We start from the raw sequence: 15,663 nt of genomic DNA on the forward strand, positions 1-15,663 counted from the left end.
TTCCATTCTTCTACTCCTCCTAGGTGAGTCTGCTTCTTTTTTTTCTAGAGCTTTCAGGTGGGCTGTTAAGTCTCCAACGTGTGCTTTCTCTGTTTTCTTTAAGTGGGCACTTAGTGCTATGAACTTTCCACTTAGGACTGCTTTCATAGTGTCCCATAAGTTTGAGTATGTTGTTTCTTTATATTCATTGAATTCAAGGAAGACTTTAATTTCTTTCTTTATTTCTTCCTTGACCCAGGCGTGGTTCAGTAGTTGACTGTTCAGTTTCCATGAGTTTTTATGCTTTCTGGGTGTAGCATTGTTGTTGAATTCTAACTTTAATCCATGGTGATCTGATAAGACACAGGTGGTTACTAATATTTTTTTGTAACTGTGGAAGTTTGCTTTGTTACCGAGTATGTGGTCAATTTTAGAAAAGGTTCCATGAGCTGCAGAGAAGAAGGTATATTCTTTTCTATTTGGGTGGAATGTTCTATAGATGCCTGCTAAGTCCAATTGATTCATTACCTCCATTAATTATCTTATTTCTCTATTAGGTTTCTGTCTGATTGACATGTCCATTGGTGAGAGAGGACTGTTGAAGTCTTCTACTATTAGTGTGTGCTGTTTGATGGCTGCCTTAATTTTTAGTAATGTTTCTTTTACGTACATGGGTGCTTTTATATTTGGGGCATAGATATCCTGAATTGAGATTTCATCCTGATGAATAGTTCCTGTTATGAGTATATAATGTCCCTCTCCATCTCTTCTGATTTATTTAAGTTTGAAGTCCACTTTTTAAGAAATTTGTATGGCCACACCTGCTTGTTTCTTAGGTCCATGAGAAGCCTTTTCCCAGCCCTTTACTCTGAGTAGGTTATTTATTTCTTTTCATGGTGTCTGACTGTGGCCTTGATTGATTCATATTCTCTATGTAACCAAGAATGATCTTAAGTTCAAAATTGTTCTGCCCCCCAAATGCTGGCAAAACAGGCATGAATCTCCATGATTTTACCATTTACTTTTCTTTTCTTCAAATGCATTTGTACTGTGGTGAGCATGGACTGCTGAGCCTGCAAGATCAAGGTTCCATTTCAACTATGTTACTTGCTTGATAATTTGTGACCTTACCTATTTTTCAAACCTTAATTAATCTCATCTTCTGTATTATAAACAATGTTTGGTAAATTTTAAATGATTTACCTAATAAAGTACAATAATTGTGTATGAAACTCAAAATAGTGTTTGTAATATAGTAATATATCTGTCATGAGGGAGTAGCCATTCACTTAATGTAATAGAATATACACCTAAGTATGGACAGTATGTTTGTTAGAAAAGATATGTTATCAGTGTTTAATTGAAGCATATAAACCTTTCTTTGGGAAGCAAATGACAGAACTATTCTCTCATCAGGGTTCTCTCTGATTTATAAAGGAGAGACACGATAGTATGTTTGCTTGGCTCCTTTGGTAAAATGACTCATAACATGGGCTCATTTATCTTCACCAGGTGATGAGCCCAGTGTCCCTCACCTACTTTCCATGGCATCACACCTGAGGGAGAGTGCTGAAATCTTCCAGTCAGATGAGATGCGGCCTGCTAATGACCCAAAGGAAAGAGCTCCCAGCCGTGTCCGAATGCTCAATGACATCCTTCAAGACCTGGAGAAGAACTTTCTTATAACGCAGGTGCCACCAGGTTTTTATAGGTAGGAAATAAACTTCCATGTGTATGTCTTTCCTTCAAAACCATAACTTCACTTCGTGAATGTGTTAAGGATTATAATATTTCAAAGAGATTCCACTTTAAGATATTTAAGAAAAGCACACCGACGTGAGAACAAACATGACATGAATAAAAAAGTGGGGAGAAGCCGGGCGGTGGTGGCACACGCCTTTAATCCCAGCACTCGGGAGGCAGAGGCAGGCGGATCTCTGTGAGTTCGAGGCCAGCCTGGTCTACAAGAGCTAGTTCCAGGACAGGAACCAAAAGCTAAGGAGAAACCCTGTCTCGAAAAATCAAAAAAAAAAAAAAGTGGGGAGAAGATAAGAGTGGTATGAGAGAGAAAGAATAGGGGATAGATTTGATTAAAAAATTTTAAGCCTGTATACGTAATCCACTTTAAAAACAAAACAATAAAATAGTTATAGGTAGAATAGGTAGAATAGGAAAATAAATGAATTAAGATTCACCATTCAAAGAAAAGTTCAAATTAATAAATATGGAATGATGGACACATGACAAAATATCTTTTATTGATATCAGTATGATATCATTATTGGAAAATAAAGTGTAGTCTAAACTTCCATGGGGGTGAAACATACCAAGAGATAGGCCAAGCAGCTGTTTTACTAATAAGAACATGTCTAGAATGTCGAGCTTATTATTTCTTGCTATAAATTATGACAATATTAAACACATTTAATATTCTGGTGCCATGGATCTTGAAACCACCAAGAGAGTAGGGGCAATTTAGTTGGAGGGCAACAGGAATGCTCCTGAGATTATGTAGACAATGGTTTTTTAGAGACAGTAGTATAGCTCAGGCACAGTGCCTAAACCCAGTGGAATATCTTTGTTTAGGATGTAAACAAAGTAGAAAGTAAACAAAGGGGAGATAAATGTTAAACAATTTCGAATATTTTAAATACTTTGTATAATTGATTCATTCTTCTATTAAGAATAAAATATGTACTTTCTGTAAGGTAGGCAATAAACACTATATAAAACAGGGTAAGTATTGGTGTAAGAATGTAAAAGAAAATTCAACGTTACTGGATTGTTTAGATAAAAATATACTCCAACCCAGTTTTTTTGTCAGTATCTTTCATCGTAAAAATTTTCTATGCCCCTTCCCCAAAGGAAAACCAGAAGGCAACAGTCTGTGCTTATATAATGTATATGGGCATGATAATTTAATATGTACTTTTATATGTATGTGTATCTTACATATGCATGTTATGTATTTTTGCATTTATAAATGATACTTATTAAGTGTTAAATTTATGACTCTTTATGAAAAGTTCAGTGCTGATTAACCTATTGTCTCACTTCCTCATGGCTTTCACTTGTCTACCATCTTGTTCATAATTAGAATTGCTAAATATGACATGTACAGCCATACGCTAAAGGAAAGAATCAATAATTGATACAAAGTATAGCTATCTTAGTTACATATGAGAGTTTCTAAAATTGCTCTTCCCCAAAGACTATGACAGTCTTTATAACAGTAGACGTCTATTTCTGTACATGTTTAAATATGGTTATGAGTGTCGATTCTGTAACTGTTAAGTGAACATGAAATTTGAGTGGTATTTGGTAGCAAACTTAGTAACATGGAAAGAACCTTACTGATCCACATCTTAATTTCTGCATCTATTAAATGAGATAGCACATGGGAATCTCTTATAATAAAAGCATTATCATGAAATTTTGGAAAAAGCTGTATAATATTTATATTTTTTTCATAATATATGAAGGCATTATGTATGCTCCCTGAAACTTTTTCTCAGCCCCTGAAACTTAGCAGGCACTTCAAGTAAATGTCGTTTCCCCTGATAGCATTCTAGCGCAGGGTTAGAAAGAAGACAGAAGATGATTTAGTAAAATATAATGATAGTACAGGTAAATATATGCTTAAAAATCCAACCACATTATTGACAGAATTATTTAAAATGTCTTTATGAGAGTAGGTAAATCATGCTGGCGACCCATTTAATAAGGCTTGTATCTATATGAAGAATACATCCCCTTCTTAACATTTTTGCAATGTGTATATGGCTTACCTACATGGCATGCTTTTTCTTACCCTTTCAGTAGTATTTATTGACTCAACTTACTTCATCTTGTGTTTTGAGAAGAAAAGCAAGCATTTGTCTGTTATTGACTAATACCCATAAAAGTGACTTTATACTCTTATTATCACAACAAACCTTATCTAACTAATGCAACTCTAAACATTATCACATATTCTAGTTCACATAATAGAATTTAGAAATGAACAGCTAAGATTCAATATTTTAGCAGTTACCAAATGTTGACTATAGTTGTTAATGAAATTCATGTGTAACATGCCTTTATTTGGGATAAATGCTGGGCCCATGGCAAAGTCTATTTATAGCTTTGTAAGGAACTGTGTTCCAAAGTAGGTGTATAATCCTGCACTTACAACAGTGAGTAGCATGGCACTTCTGTCATCCCTCACCTGACCTACATTTGCTCTTGGTGGCCTGGGAATAAACTCTGCTGAAAGGTGTACATTGATGTTTATTTTTTGAATTTGCAATTCAGTGATGCCATTTATTGCTCACTGTCCTTTGCTATGATGAATTCTCACCTGTGTTTTCTAAAGTGAGATTTTGGTTCAGGTCTTTTGCTCAATTTCAAAACTGAGTTAGAGAAAAATGTAGAGCTCAATAAAAATCAAAAAAAAAAAAAACAAAAAAAACTGAGTTATTTTACTTCTGGTTAGAGATTGCATGAGTCTCAAAAGAGACTTTGAACGTTAGATTTTAAAACATTGTTGAGACTGTGATAGACAATGGGACTTTTGAAAATGGACTAAATGCACTCTGCAGTATGGTATTGTTACAAGCTTTGTGGCAAGGGAGTAGAATGTGGTAGTTGGAATGACACTACTGGGAAGTGTGGCTTTGTTATAGCATGTATGGCCTTATTGGACAAAGTGTGGCACTGTATAAGTGGGCTTTGAGGATTCATATATGCTGAAGCTATGCCCAGTACCTCAAACCATTTCCTGTTGCCTGCAAGATCAGGATGTAGTGCCTTCTCCAATCTCAGCTCTTTCTCCAGCACCATGTCTGTCTGCTTGCTGCCATGTCCACAATAATGAAAATGACTAAACCCCTGAACTGGAAGTCATCCAATTAAATGTTTTTCCTTTATAAGGGTTGCTATGATCATAGATCTTTACAGCAAAGAAACCATAACTTAGACAACTGGTATGCAAAATATAAAAAAAAATTATAAAATTTAGCAGTGTTAAATCAAAATCAAAATCAAAAAGAAGGTCACATACTCCCACATGATACCTTTCTAAAACATAGGTGAGAGAGAATAGTGAGGAAATACTGGACAAAAACAAGACTGAAAACCAGCTGGGCAAATTACAAATTCTGCATCTCCATGTCTGATATCAAACACTCCAGATCTCCATCTTCTTTCAGCTTTGTTGTCTGCAAAACATTTCTTTTTCTTGGGCTGGTTCTACTCATGGTTAGCAGCTCTCCTTGGCAGGTATCTCATGGCTCTGATATTTCCAATACCTTGGGATTTCCAAGGCTATCCAGGCTTCCCTTTCACAGCTTCACACAATGGCTGCTCTAGGCCTCTATTCAGGGTCACCCCTGACATATGCCAAGTCACAGTGGCTTTTCTTAGTCACTCCTTGACTTTAAAGCCAGAAACATTTGGCCAAATTTACCAAGTTCTTCTGCTTGCAGGGGCCAGAACATGTCCACCTTAATTATAGTTTTATCAAATTTCTACTTTCCATGGTTTTCTTCACTACCTAAGCTTGGCTGTCCTGGCATTTCTTCTATAGAATCAGACTAACGTCAAATTCAGAAATATTCCTGCCTCTGTCTTCTCAGTGCTGGACTTAAAGACATGTACCATGAATCCCAGTTTCAATCTTTTCTCTTATTGCTTTTCATGTGTTATAAACTTAGCTGGATGGGATCTTGCTCTGAGTCACTATTCCCTTTGTTTCATCTCTTAATCTGTTTATCTCCTTGGACACAGGATTTAGCTACATTCCACTTCTCCATTCTCCTTTTCTCTTTAAACTGTACATTGTATATTCTTTCCTTTCTCACCTTGCTCCTTTTCATTATAAATCTTCATTAGAGTTAATACTAACAACCACAAAACAGAATAAGTACGAAGTTGTTTTGAAATTTCCTCTGCCAATGAAATTAATCCAAAAACTCTTCATTTAACTTCAAGCAGACTTTTAGGATAAAGGCAAAAAACAGTCACATTCTTCACCAAAATATCACAAGACTAATCTCTAGGACAGATACTAACATTCTTCTCTACTGAATTCTTTCGATGGAGGATCCCACAATTCAGTTCACACAAAATACCATTGTCATTCACATTCCTAGTAGAATAGCCTATTAAGCAGCACTTAAAGTGTCAAAATGCTTTTCCTTATAATCCACAGGCCCAAGGTTAATATTCCATCAAACAAAAGCATGGTCAGGTCACAGCAATATCTCAGGTCCTGGTACCTTTATCTGCCTTAGTTAGGGTTTCTGTTGCTGTGAAGAGACAACATGACTAAGGCAGCTCTTGTTAGGAAAGCATTTAATTGAAGTGGCTTGCAGTTCCAGGGGTTTAGTCTATTATCACCATGGTATTGTGGCATGCAAGCAGACATGGTAATGGAGAAGGAGCAGAGAATAGAAAGGGGCTACATCCCGCTGGTAACAGGAGTGACCTGAGATAATGAGTGTGACTTGAACAGACATGAGACCTCAAAGACAACCTCAAAGTAACACACTTCCTCCAACAATGCCATGCCTACACTAACAAAGCCGTACCTCCCAATGGTGCTATTCCTGCTGAGTTTATGGGGGCCATTTACATTTAAACTACTACACCAGTCTTCTGTCAGTTAATTCTTTGGGAAATATTTTCTCCTAGTGTGTTTTATCTTCTTTTCATAACAATATCTTTTGGTGAGCATAAGTTTTAATATTAATAAAATGAGGCTAATAAATTTATCCACACAGTAGCACTCTGTGGTTTCCAAAATCTGGTTATAAAAGCCACTGTTATATAGATTTCTTGATCTCCTTGTATGAAGCATTCTCAGAATTTTACAGTTTTATTTTAAGCTTAGGTATGCTAGCTACTTTAAGTTCATCTTTGTGAAATGTAAAATGTTTGGCATAATAGTTTTAATTCCTTTATATTTGCATGAAATATCATTTCTAACCCTGTTTGCTTGAAGTCTATATTTCCTCTGTTCAATTGCCTTGGCTACTTTGCTATACAATAAGCATTTAATATAGTATTGTGCTGGTAGAGTCTAACTTGTTCAGATAGAATGGCTTTCACAATGTGTTAAGAACATTAATGTAGGAGGGACTGAGCTAGGATTGTCAGAAGCAGGAAGGGGTTTGTATAGGGAGGTTTTCTGTTCTCAGCTTGAATGTACTGCAGGAAGCTAAACAGTATTTCTGAGTATTAGTTTAGCTTCCATAACTAGAAACTCTTCAAGAGATGTTAAAAATAGAAAGAAGTTTTCGGAAATGAGGTCATAGTATGATAAATATATGAACTTTATACTTCTATATAATTTTAAAATGAAAGTAATATTATACAATTACTCTGTGTCTATTTGTCACTCGAATAGTATTTGCATCTCCACAGCTTTTTTTCCCCCTATCTACCTAGGAAGAATTATATTTTTATTAAGTGACACAAAAAAATTATTCCCCCTGCTCCAGGATCACTGCATTGATATCTATCTTTAAATTCTAGTTTAAGTAATTTTTTCTCTTAATAAATATTTAATTTATTGTCATATAGCTAAAAAAAATACCAATCAATTGTCTGAATAGTACCGCCTTCCAAGTATCCACCAGTCACTGCAGTGACAAAGATGCCCAATACCCACAAGTCACTGCATTGATAATGATGCCAGATACACTCTAGTCAATGCAGGGACAAAGATGCCCAATACTCACAATTCACGGCAGTGATGAAGATACCCAATGAGAATGCTGCTAGCAATTTTTTGTGATTGAAATTTACTATCTTGTGAATTTATACTTTCTATATTGTTTTAGCAGACATCAGAAGATTCCCTACTTGTCCCTAGTTACTGTGTTTGTTTTATTAGGTGTATGTTTTTGTTGCTATGGTGTCTCTATTATTTCTCTTTTTTTCTCAGCCAACTCCAGCCTACATAACCTTAAGAATGGAAGACTACTAAGCCTTACCTTCATTGGATATTAAATGAATGAACTACACTTCATAGACACAGAAATATCTTCAACCTACAAATTTCACATGTTAAAAATATGGAGTTTTAAAATGTTCTCCATCAATGCCAATAGCAAAGGCTTTCTGTCAAAGAACAACCCAAGGCATTAGAATGAGTTACAGCAGCATGTTCTCAGTTGTACATTTAGACAGAATATCAGCATAAAGACTGATTGGAGCTTCTCTAAACATTTAAAGGAATGATAAACTGAAAAATCTCAGAAAAGTTACATTTAATTTCAACTAGACACAGCCTAGACTTATCTGAGAGGAAAGCCTAGATTGAAGAATGCCTACATAAGATTAGTGTTTGGGCATGTCTCTCATTTTTGATCACTAATTGATGTAGAATGGTCCATTCCACAATGGATGGTACCTAGTCTAGTGTTCTGGGACTATATAAGAAAGATAGCCAAGCATGAGCCACAGCAGGCCAGCCGATAAATAGTATCCTCCAGTTTCTGCTGTGCTTCTTTGCTATGAGTTCCCTGGTCAAGGGTAGTGCTTCATGGAATAGCAAGCAGTCTTCCCTTAATGTTCCAGTTCTGATTTCACCTAGGTATAGTAGACTGTACCCTGGTTGTTTTACTCAGAGTACCACTGTAACATAAAGAAATCTGAAGCAAGATGTTCCTGTTATGCTATGATAACATGCAAACAGAGACACACAGACACACACACTCACACACACACACACAGACACACACACACACACACACAGAGAGAGAGAGAGAGAGAGAGAGAGAGAGAGAGAGAGAGAGAGAGAGAGACTGTTCTTCCAAGTGTGTTTAAATGAAATTTCATCAAAGGAAAGTAGACTTACTATGACTTTGTGAAGGAAAGCTAGAGGGTCAACAACTGTAATTGCATTACTCTTATTTAATATCAAGAGTATGGATAATTGAGAAGAACACAAGTATGAGCTGGTATTTAATGTTACCTTCCAGGTAAAAATTCTCAAGGAAAATAAACATCTTCTAACTGTACTAGAGGTAATAAATTATTAGATAACCATCAGATTTCTCTAAAAGAAATCTAGGTTTGACGAGGTAGTTAAATGTACTAACAGCCAAGTCTAATGATCTGAGTCCAATCTGTGGGACCCATGTGTTGAAAAAAAGAGAGCTGATTTCTGCAAAATATTGCCTGATCTCCACCCATATACTGTGTGGTACATGGGCACCCACATAACATACATGAACATAAACACACATAAATATAACTTAAAATATTAAAATAAATCTCGTTTTTAAATTATCCTATTATTTTTACAAAATATATGGTATATTCAACTGCATTTGCTTATATAAACTGAAGGGCTATATAGGAAACTACTATAACACACACTAGAAAGATAAAATTGAGTATCAAATAATGGCCATATTCAATAGTTTAAAGAATGCCATGCATTTGTAGATTAAGGGACAGTATATGTTTGTGCATGTGTATATTATGAGCTTTATGCTCACATGAAAAATGTTGTCAGAACTTCTTTTGGAGATAGCCAGAATGGATTTGTGCAAATTCAGAAAACCATTTTCAAGCTAAGCCAAGGCAAGACAATTTTCATGTGCATCCTTGAAAGCAGGAAAATAGCAGTGTAAATGTCAAGATGCTTCTGCCTTGAACCAAAGTAAACAGAGCAAGCAATCCGTTAAAAGTGCTTTTCAAACACAAAGTTCCCAACTTTTCTGTGGAAAATGTTAGCTCTCATTTCTATCTAGGCAAGGACGGAAGGGTATTGTCCAGAATGATGTAAAAGCTAATTCCCAGACACCCACACTCATGCCTGTGCTGCACACTCATGGCAAATACTTGATTTTGAAAATTTCAAGAACTTTATAGTGTATAGAATACAACTTCCCCGCAACATTTATGAATTGCTACAAACTCAAGGCATGGTGTTTTAATTAGAGTCAGTATTGTAAGTAATAATAGAACCTATTGTTTGCTGTTTGATTAGGGTAATGACTACCTTGATTTATACTTTTCTTTTAGTGAGGTGTGCGTGGTCTGAATGGGAATAAAATCCCATCATTGTTTCCCTGGTCATTAATTCTATCTACCCTTGGTTTCTTTAGATTATGAAAAATAACTGTGTATTAAGGATTACAATAATTCTTTTAAAGTATTTTGAATAGTGGCTGCTAGAACTAAAAGATTAATGCATGAATAGAGAGTAAAACAATGGGCCCAATGTAAAACTTCCAAAAGTTGGTGAGCTGACTCATGTACAAAAACTTTTGCATTGTGTATCATTGTATATATTCTTTTTTTATTTTGAATATACATATTTATATGCTTTATGATGATGTATCTTTTGCATATTTTTATTTTATCTAAGATAAAAAATCTCTTGTATTTTAGGAGAAACAGAATTAATATACCAAATTCCAAGCTCATTTTTAATTGTTGTTTTTTGTTTCTACTAAAACAATGTATCACAACAGGATACAAAACATTCACATGCCTTAGACAAACTTCTGTAATCTTTTAAAAAAATCAGTTTTCAGTGATTACTTTCTACAGGCTTTCAGTCTGGTTTTTTCTCTTTTTTTGCTGCAGTTCTCAGTATATTTTAATTCCATTCCTACTACAATTACTCCCCTGTGCTGCTTACTGAAAAACAGCTGTATAAAGGAAACCGAGGCAGAAATAGATAGATGTCATGAGAAAATCAGTTTTATTCCCACCTCAAAACAGTCTTTCATAATACTTTATCAAAAATTTGAAAACATCTCAACTAACAAATGAAATGCTATGTTTTATTCTAGACCAGAACCTATTGTAAACCTATCAAAAATATTTCCCTTATACCATCATCTATGCTGGCTTATTATTATTATTGTGTAACATTCAGGTCTTCAGCCCCATTTCCTAAGTCTAACTCATCTATTGTCTATATGTTCAAGTCACCTGGATTAGGGTCTGTTGAGATGCTATAAGACAAAAAAAAAGGGGGGGGGGTTGCCATAAAAGACACCATCAATGTGATTCTATGATGAATGAAAATTCTTTCATGTGTACATATGATTTCTCTGAATTTTAATCATAAGTTCAGACACTATTGATGCATAGACTTGTCACATGAACATGTTCTCAGTGACTGGTGTTAAACAGTTTATAGGTTCACTGATGTAGAAAGTTGCTAGACAGAAAGATGCAAACCCTCATGTCTTCGGTTTCATAGTGTATGAAGCCACCTTGCACTTCGCACCACCCCTCTCAACACACTTTGATATTTTTCACATGAGGTTCTATCTAATCTCACTCACCTTTGGAAGTAGAATAAATTAGTGGTTAATACAATGGATTCTGGGGTTGGAATAGCTAGGTAAAATTTTGTTTCTTTCATCAGCTCAAGTTTAGCAAAGATAGTTTATTTCCATATATTTTTAAAAGATTTTAAATTTAATTAATCAATTTATTTTACATCTTGACTGAAGCCTCCACACCCTCCTCTCTACACATACCTCCCTTTCTTGTGCACCCCAGCTCAATGTACTCCTCTTCTGTTTCTGTTCAGAAAGGGGCAGGCCTCTCACGGTTATCACCAGAACATTTCAAGTTGTAGTAACAATAAACACCTCCCCCTGTATTAAGGATGGGCAATGGCAATTGAATATGAGGAATAGGTTCCCAAAAGTCAGCCAAGACATTAATAATAAACCCTGTCTCTATTGTTAGGAGCCCCACAAATACACTAAGGTCATCAGATTTCACAGAATCTGAACCAACAACAATGCATTGGGACTGCATGGGACTAACCTAGGCTCTCTCTATATATGTGACAGCTGTGAGTTTTAACCTCTCTGAGGAACAATTTTGTAAGCTAGCAATTAGTTATCTCTGAGAAATTTCTTTGAGACTTAAAAACAAAATTTATGAGAACAATTTGTGCTTTGGAGTCATCACTATCACACTGTTTTGTACATTCAATGCACATCTACTAACTGGAGCGCAACGGGGCTCAGAACCAGTTTTGTCTGAACCTTTTTGTGCTACTTTTAAATTACACAGCAAAAACACTATATAGAAATAATTTATAGCCAGGTGGTTGGAGATCAGCGCTATATGTATGAAGTCTTGGAGAGGATGGTTTCCCCAGTGCTTAAAAATAAAGTGTGTGTGTGTGTGTGGTTGCACACTCATGTGTGTGTGTGACACAGAGAGATCACACACATAGATGCAATTACGCATTCCTTCTTCTGTATGTTGGAAGAAATAAGCACAGTGCTGTTCTGTGAAAGGCCTTTGAGGGGAGACAAGATTAGAAGTAGTACAAACGAATCCATGTCTATCATTGCCAGGAGCTTAATGAGTTAAGAGACTAAATATTTATATATACTTAGTTCCAGCTTTGGGATGAATATTCATTCTCTATCTGAACCCAGATACATTTGTGTGTGCCCTGCTATCTCAGTCTCTATATCTATAAAACATGCCCAATGTCTTCTCTAGATGAAGAACAAGCAGGGCAACCCTCACTCACTTTTATAATAGGAACTCTTCTGTTTCAGTGGCAGGAAAACTGAAGTACAGATATGGGGATGATGTGGGACTCCCCTCTTTATGTTGTGAATACCATTAGTTAGTAAAGAAACTGTCTTAGGCCCATGCAGAGCAGAATACAGGTAGGCAGGGAAATCTAAACTGAATGCTGGAAGAAAAGAGCATGCAGATTCTGGAGAAGCCATGGGTCTGCCAGAGACAGATGCAAGCCACCAGCTAGAACCTTGCTGATAGGCTACGAGCATCATGGTAAAATATAAAATAATAGAAATGGGTTAATTTAATATGTAAGGACTTGCTAGGAATATTCTATAGTGTTTGGCCAAGCAATGATTTCATTAATACAGTTTCTGTGTGCTTATTTTGGGGGTCTGGGCAGCTGGGAAATGAGCAAGCAGCCTCCTACAACAGATTGATGTACCAACATGGCTGAATAAATCCATGTAAAACCTGACAAAGATTATAAAGTGATTCTAGACACAAAAGAACAGACTAAAGCATATCTTCTTAGTAGCCAGAATTTTGCTGACAGTTTGCCACAGGTCCTTTAAGAGAGGTCTTACTGATTCAGCAGTAGCAGAAAAAAAGCCTCATGGTTTTGAAACAGTATCTTCCTGGGCCATCCTGCCAGCATGAACTCTGGCTCTTTATGGAGGTCCAGCCAACGAGCAGTTAAATGGGTTTTTAAGTAGCATTCTACAACTTGCTTAATGGTAACATAAACCCAATGTATGCCTGAAAACCCGAGGTTTGAGCATGGCTCATGCTAAAGCGACCACTGCCTCACCTTGTTGGATTGGGCAGAGCCAAAAGGCAGCCTTGGCCCTAATCATGCCACTGCTTAGCATTTTAAGAAAAATTTTAAGTGCTCCTGGACAGAAAATAATTACAAATACATAATAAAGACAGATTCAGACAGACATAGATGTCTAAATGGGTTACATTGTTGGATCAATGTAGGTAGGAATGGGAGAGAGAAGAAAAAGAGTATAGGGAGGTATAAAAAGAAATTGTCTAAAAAATCAAACAATGTCTTTAAAGAAACCAAATACAGACAGTCATAGATTAAAAGGAATAAAAAAAAAAGCCACGTTAAGGTGGAAAATACTCAGAGAATCTGGATTATGTATATTATTGTATTTTCTTTGAATGTTTTGACTGCAGAGAAATATTTGATTCTGAAAGTTGTTAAGATAAACCAACACAAAGGTTTCTTGATTTCAAAATTTGGGTTTAAGGATATGTTGCTTTGGAAAAGAGGTTCTTCTTTTCTTTCTATAGAAGATGAGAACCTATGGATTTCTTACAGACTAATGTGCTTTGATGGACCAAGACCCTCAAAGGTTGCCATGAACACCCCAAAAATTACTTTGTCCAACAAAGAAAAGGAAGCAGTTTGGAGAGAACTATGCCCAAATTCCCTAAATTATTATTTTTAAAGTTTGTTTACATTTAAAGTGGGATATGCTATAGAGATTTGTAGTGGTATGGCTCTTGGTTTGTTGATACAAATTATTTAAGATCAATTTTGTTATATACTTATATTTCTGCTCTTTATTAAGGTACTGTGTTTATGCAGCTCATTTAAAAATGTAATGTATAATTAAGAAACAAAGATCATTTAATAATAGTCTAGCTTGTAGTCATGTTAGTATGTTTTCCAGATATATAGAGATACATTTCAGTTAGGTAGGTATTCTTCAAATCTTTCAGAGATTTTCAGAATATGGCCTTTAAAATGTTTTAATAACTTAGGACTTTTCATGACAATGAGACACATCTTCTCCTGGCAGCACCAATCTACTTGAGGAGGAGAATGGTCATTGAAGAGGCTCCATATAGAGTTTGGTAGGCATTTGGGCAAGAAACTGCTCTTGCCTGGACTGCTTGATGAACTGGAAATGCAGAACCTACAGAAAAATGACTGCTGAACTGGCCTAAAGGTGAGACAGTCCTTTGGGCTTTCTGCTTCACTAAATAGTCTGCCAGACACTCTGCAGGACACAGAAGAAAGTGACTGACAAGTTTCTAATACAGGTAGAACTGTTATTAAAATTTCCTGCTTCCTGGAAAAGTCTGACAAGAACTATGGGCCATTAGGCTGAAGATTAGTACCCACAACAAAGAAGAACTTTGGGTAATCGTCCACACAATGAGATATCTCTGTCAATTCTAGAATTTTGGAAGTTGCTTCCAATGAACCTTTTGTTTGCTTAAGTAATATTATAGCCTTCTGGAGTCTTTGATGGAGCTGAAGAATAGTTGTAGTTTTCCTTGTTATGATAAAATATAAAGTAGATACAAATATTGTAACTATAATTCATGCTTTATAGCTGTTTTGTTATATGCAATTTTACCATGTTAAAGTTAAAGGGGAGGTGATTTGGGATTCCCTTATGTATGCTGTGAGTACCATTGGTTAAAAAAAAAAAAAAAAAAAAAAAAAAAAACTCTTGTAGTCCTGTTCTTGGCAGAATATAGCTAGGCAGGGAAATCTAAACTAAAAGCTGGGAGCAAGAAGACAGAGTCAGGAGGAGCCCTGGAGCTGCCGCCAGAGACAGACACAAGCCAGCAGGTAGAACCTTGCTGGTAGACCATGAGCCTCATGGTAAAATATAAAATTAAAGATTGTTTAATTTAATATGTAAGAACTTGCTAGCAATATGCTATAGTGATTGCCCAAACAGTGATTTAATTAATGTATTTCTGTGTACTTACTTTGGAAGTCTGGGTGGCAGGGAAATGATCAAGTGGCCTCCTACAACATGATGACTTCATCAAGGTCAGTTCATGGCATAACCAAGTTCAAATTCATGTTCTAATGTCCTTTGCTGTTGGTTTACTGTAACATGAACGGGGGCCCTGCTTGATGTTGTTTCTGTCCCGCCCGGTACTCCACAACTGTTTATTCCCAAAGAAAATCACACATAGGTCTCCATAAATTATAAGCTGATTGGCCCATTAGCTCTAGCCTCTCTCTGGGTAGCTCTCACATCTTAATTAACCAAGTTTTCTTATCTATGTTAGCCATGTGGCTCAGTACCTTTTTTTAGTGAGGCAGATCACATCCTGCTGCTTCGGTGATCTGGGCAGGAGTGGGAGGAATCAACTTCCTCCTTCCCAGAATTCTCCTGTTCTCATCACATCATTTCT

At 36.0% G+C, this 15,663-nt stretch overlaps 1 protein-coding gene across 1 annotated transcript in view; it reads left to right on the forward strand.

The window, feature by feature from the left end:
- The window catches only part of Naaladl2 (N-acetylated alpha-linked acidic dipeptidase like 2), an 835,422-nt gene that overhangs the window by 796,565 nt on the left and 23,194 nt on the right, over nt 1-15,663 (forward strand). The window contains exon 13 of the mRNA XM_041659204.1: nt 1,492-1,690. Coding sequence (XP_041515138.1) covers nt 1,492-1,690 — 199 coding nt within the window. The remainder of the gene's footprint in view (nt 1-1,491; nt 1,691-15,663) is intronic.

The sequence above is a fragment of the Microtus oregoni genome, unplaced genomic scaffold, assembly GCF_018167655.1.
Source record: "Microtus oregoni isolate MIOR12 unplaced genomic scaffold, Mior012 000010F_ref0000083, whole genome shotgun sequence".
Taxonomy (NCBI): domain Eukaryota; kingdom Metazoa; phylum Chordata; class Mammalia; order Rodentia; family Cricetidae; genus Microtus; species Microtus oregoni.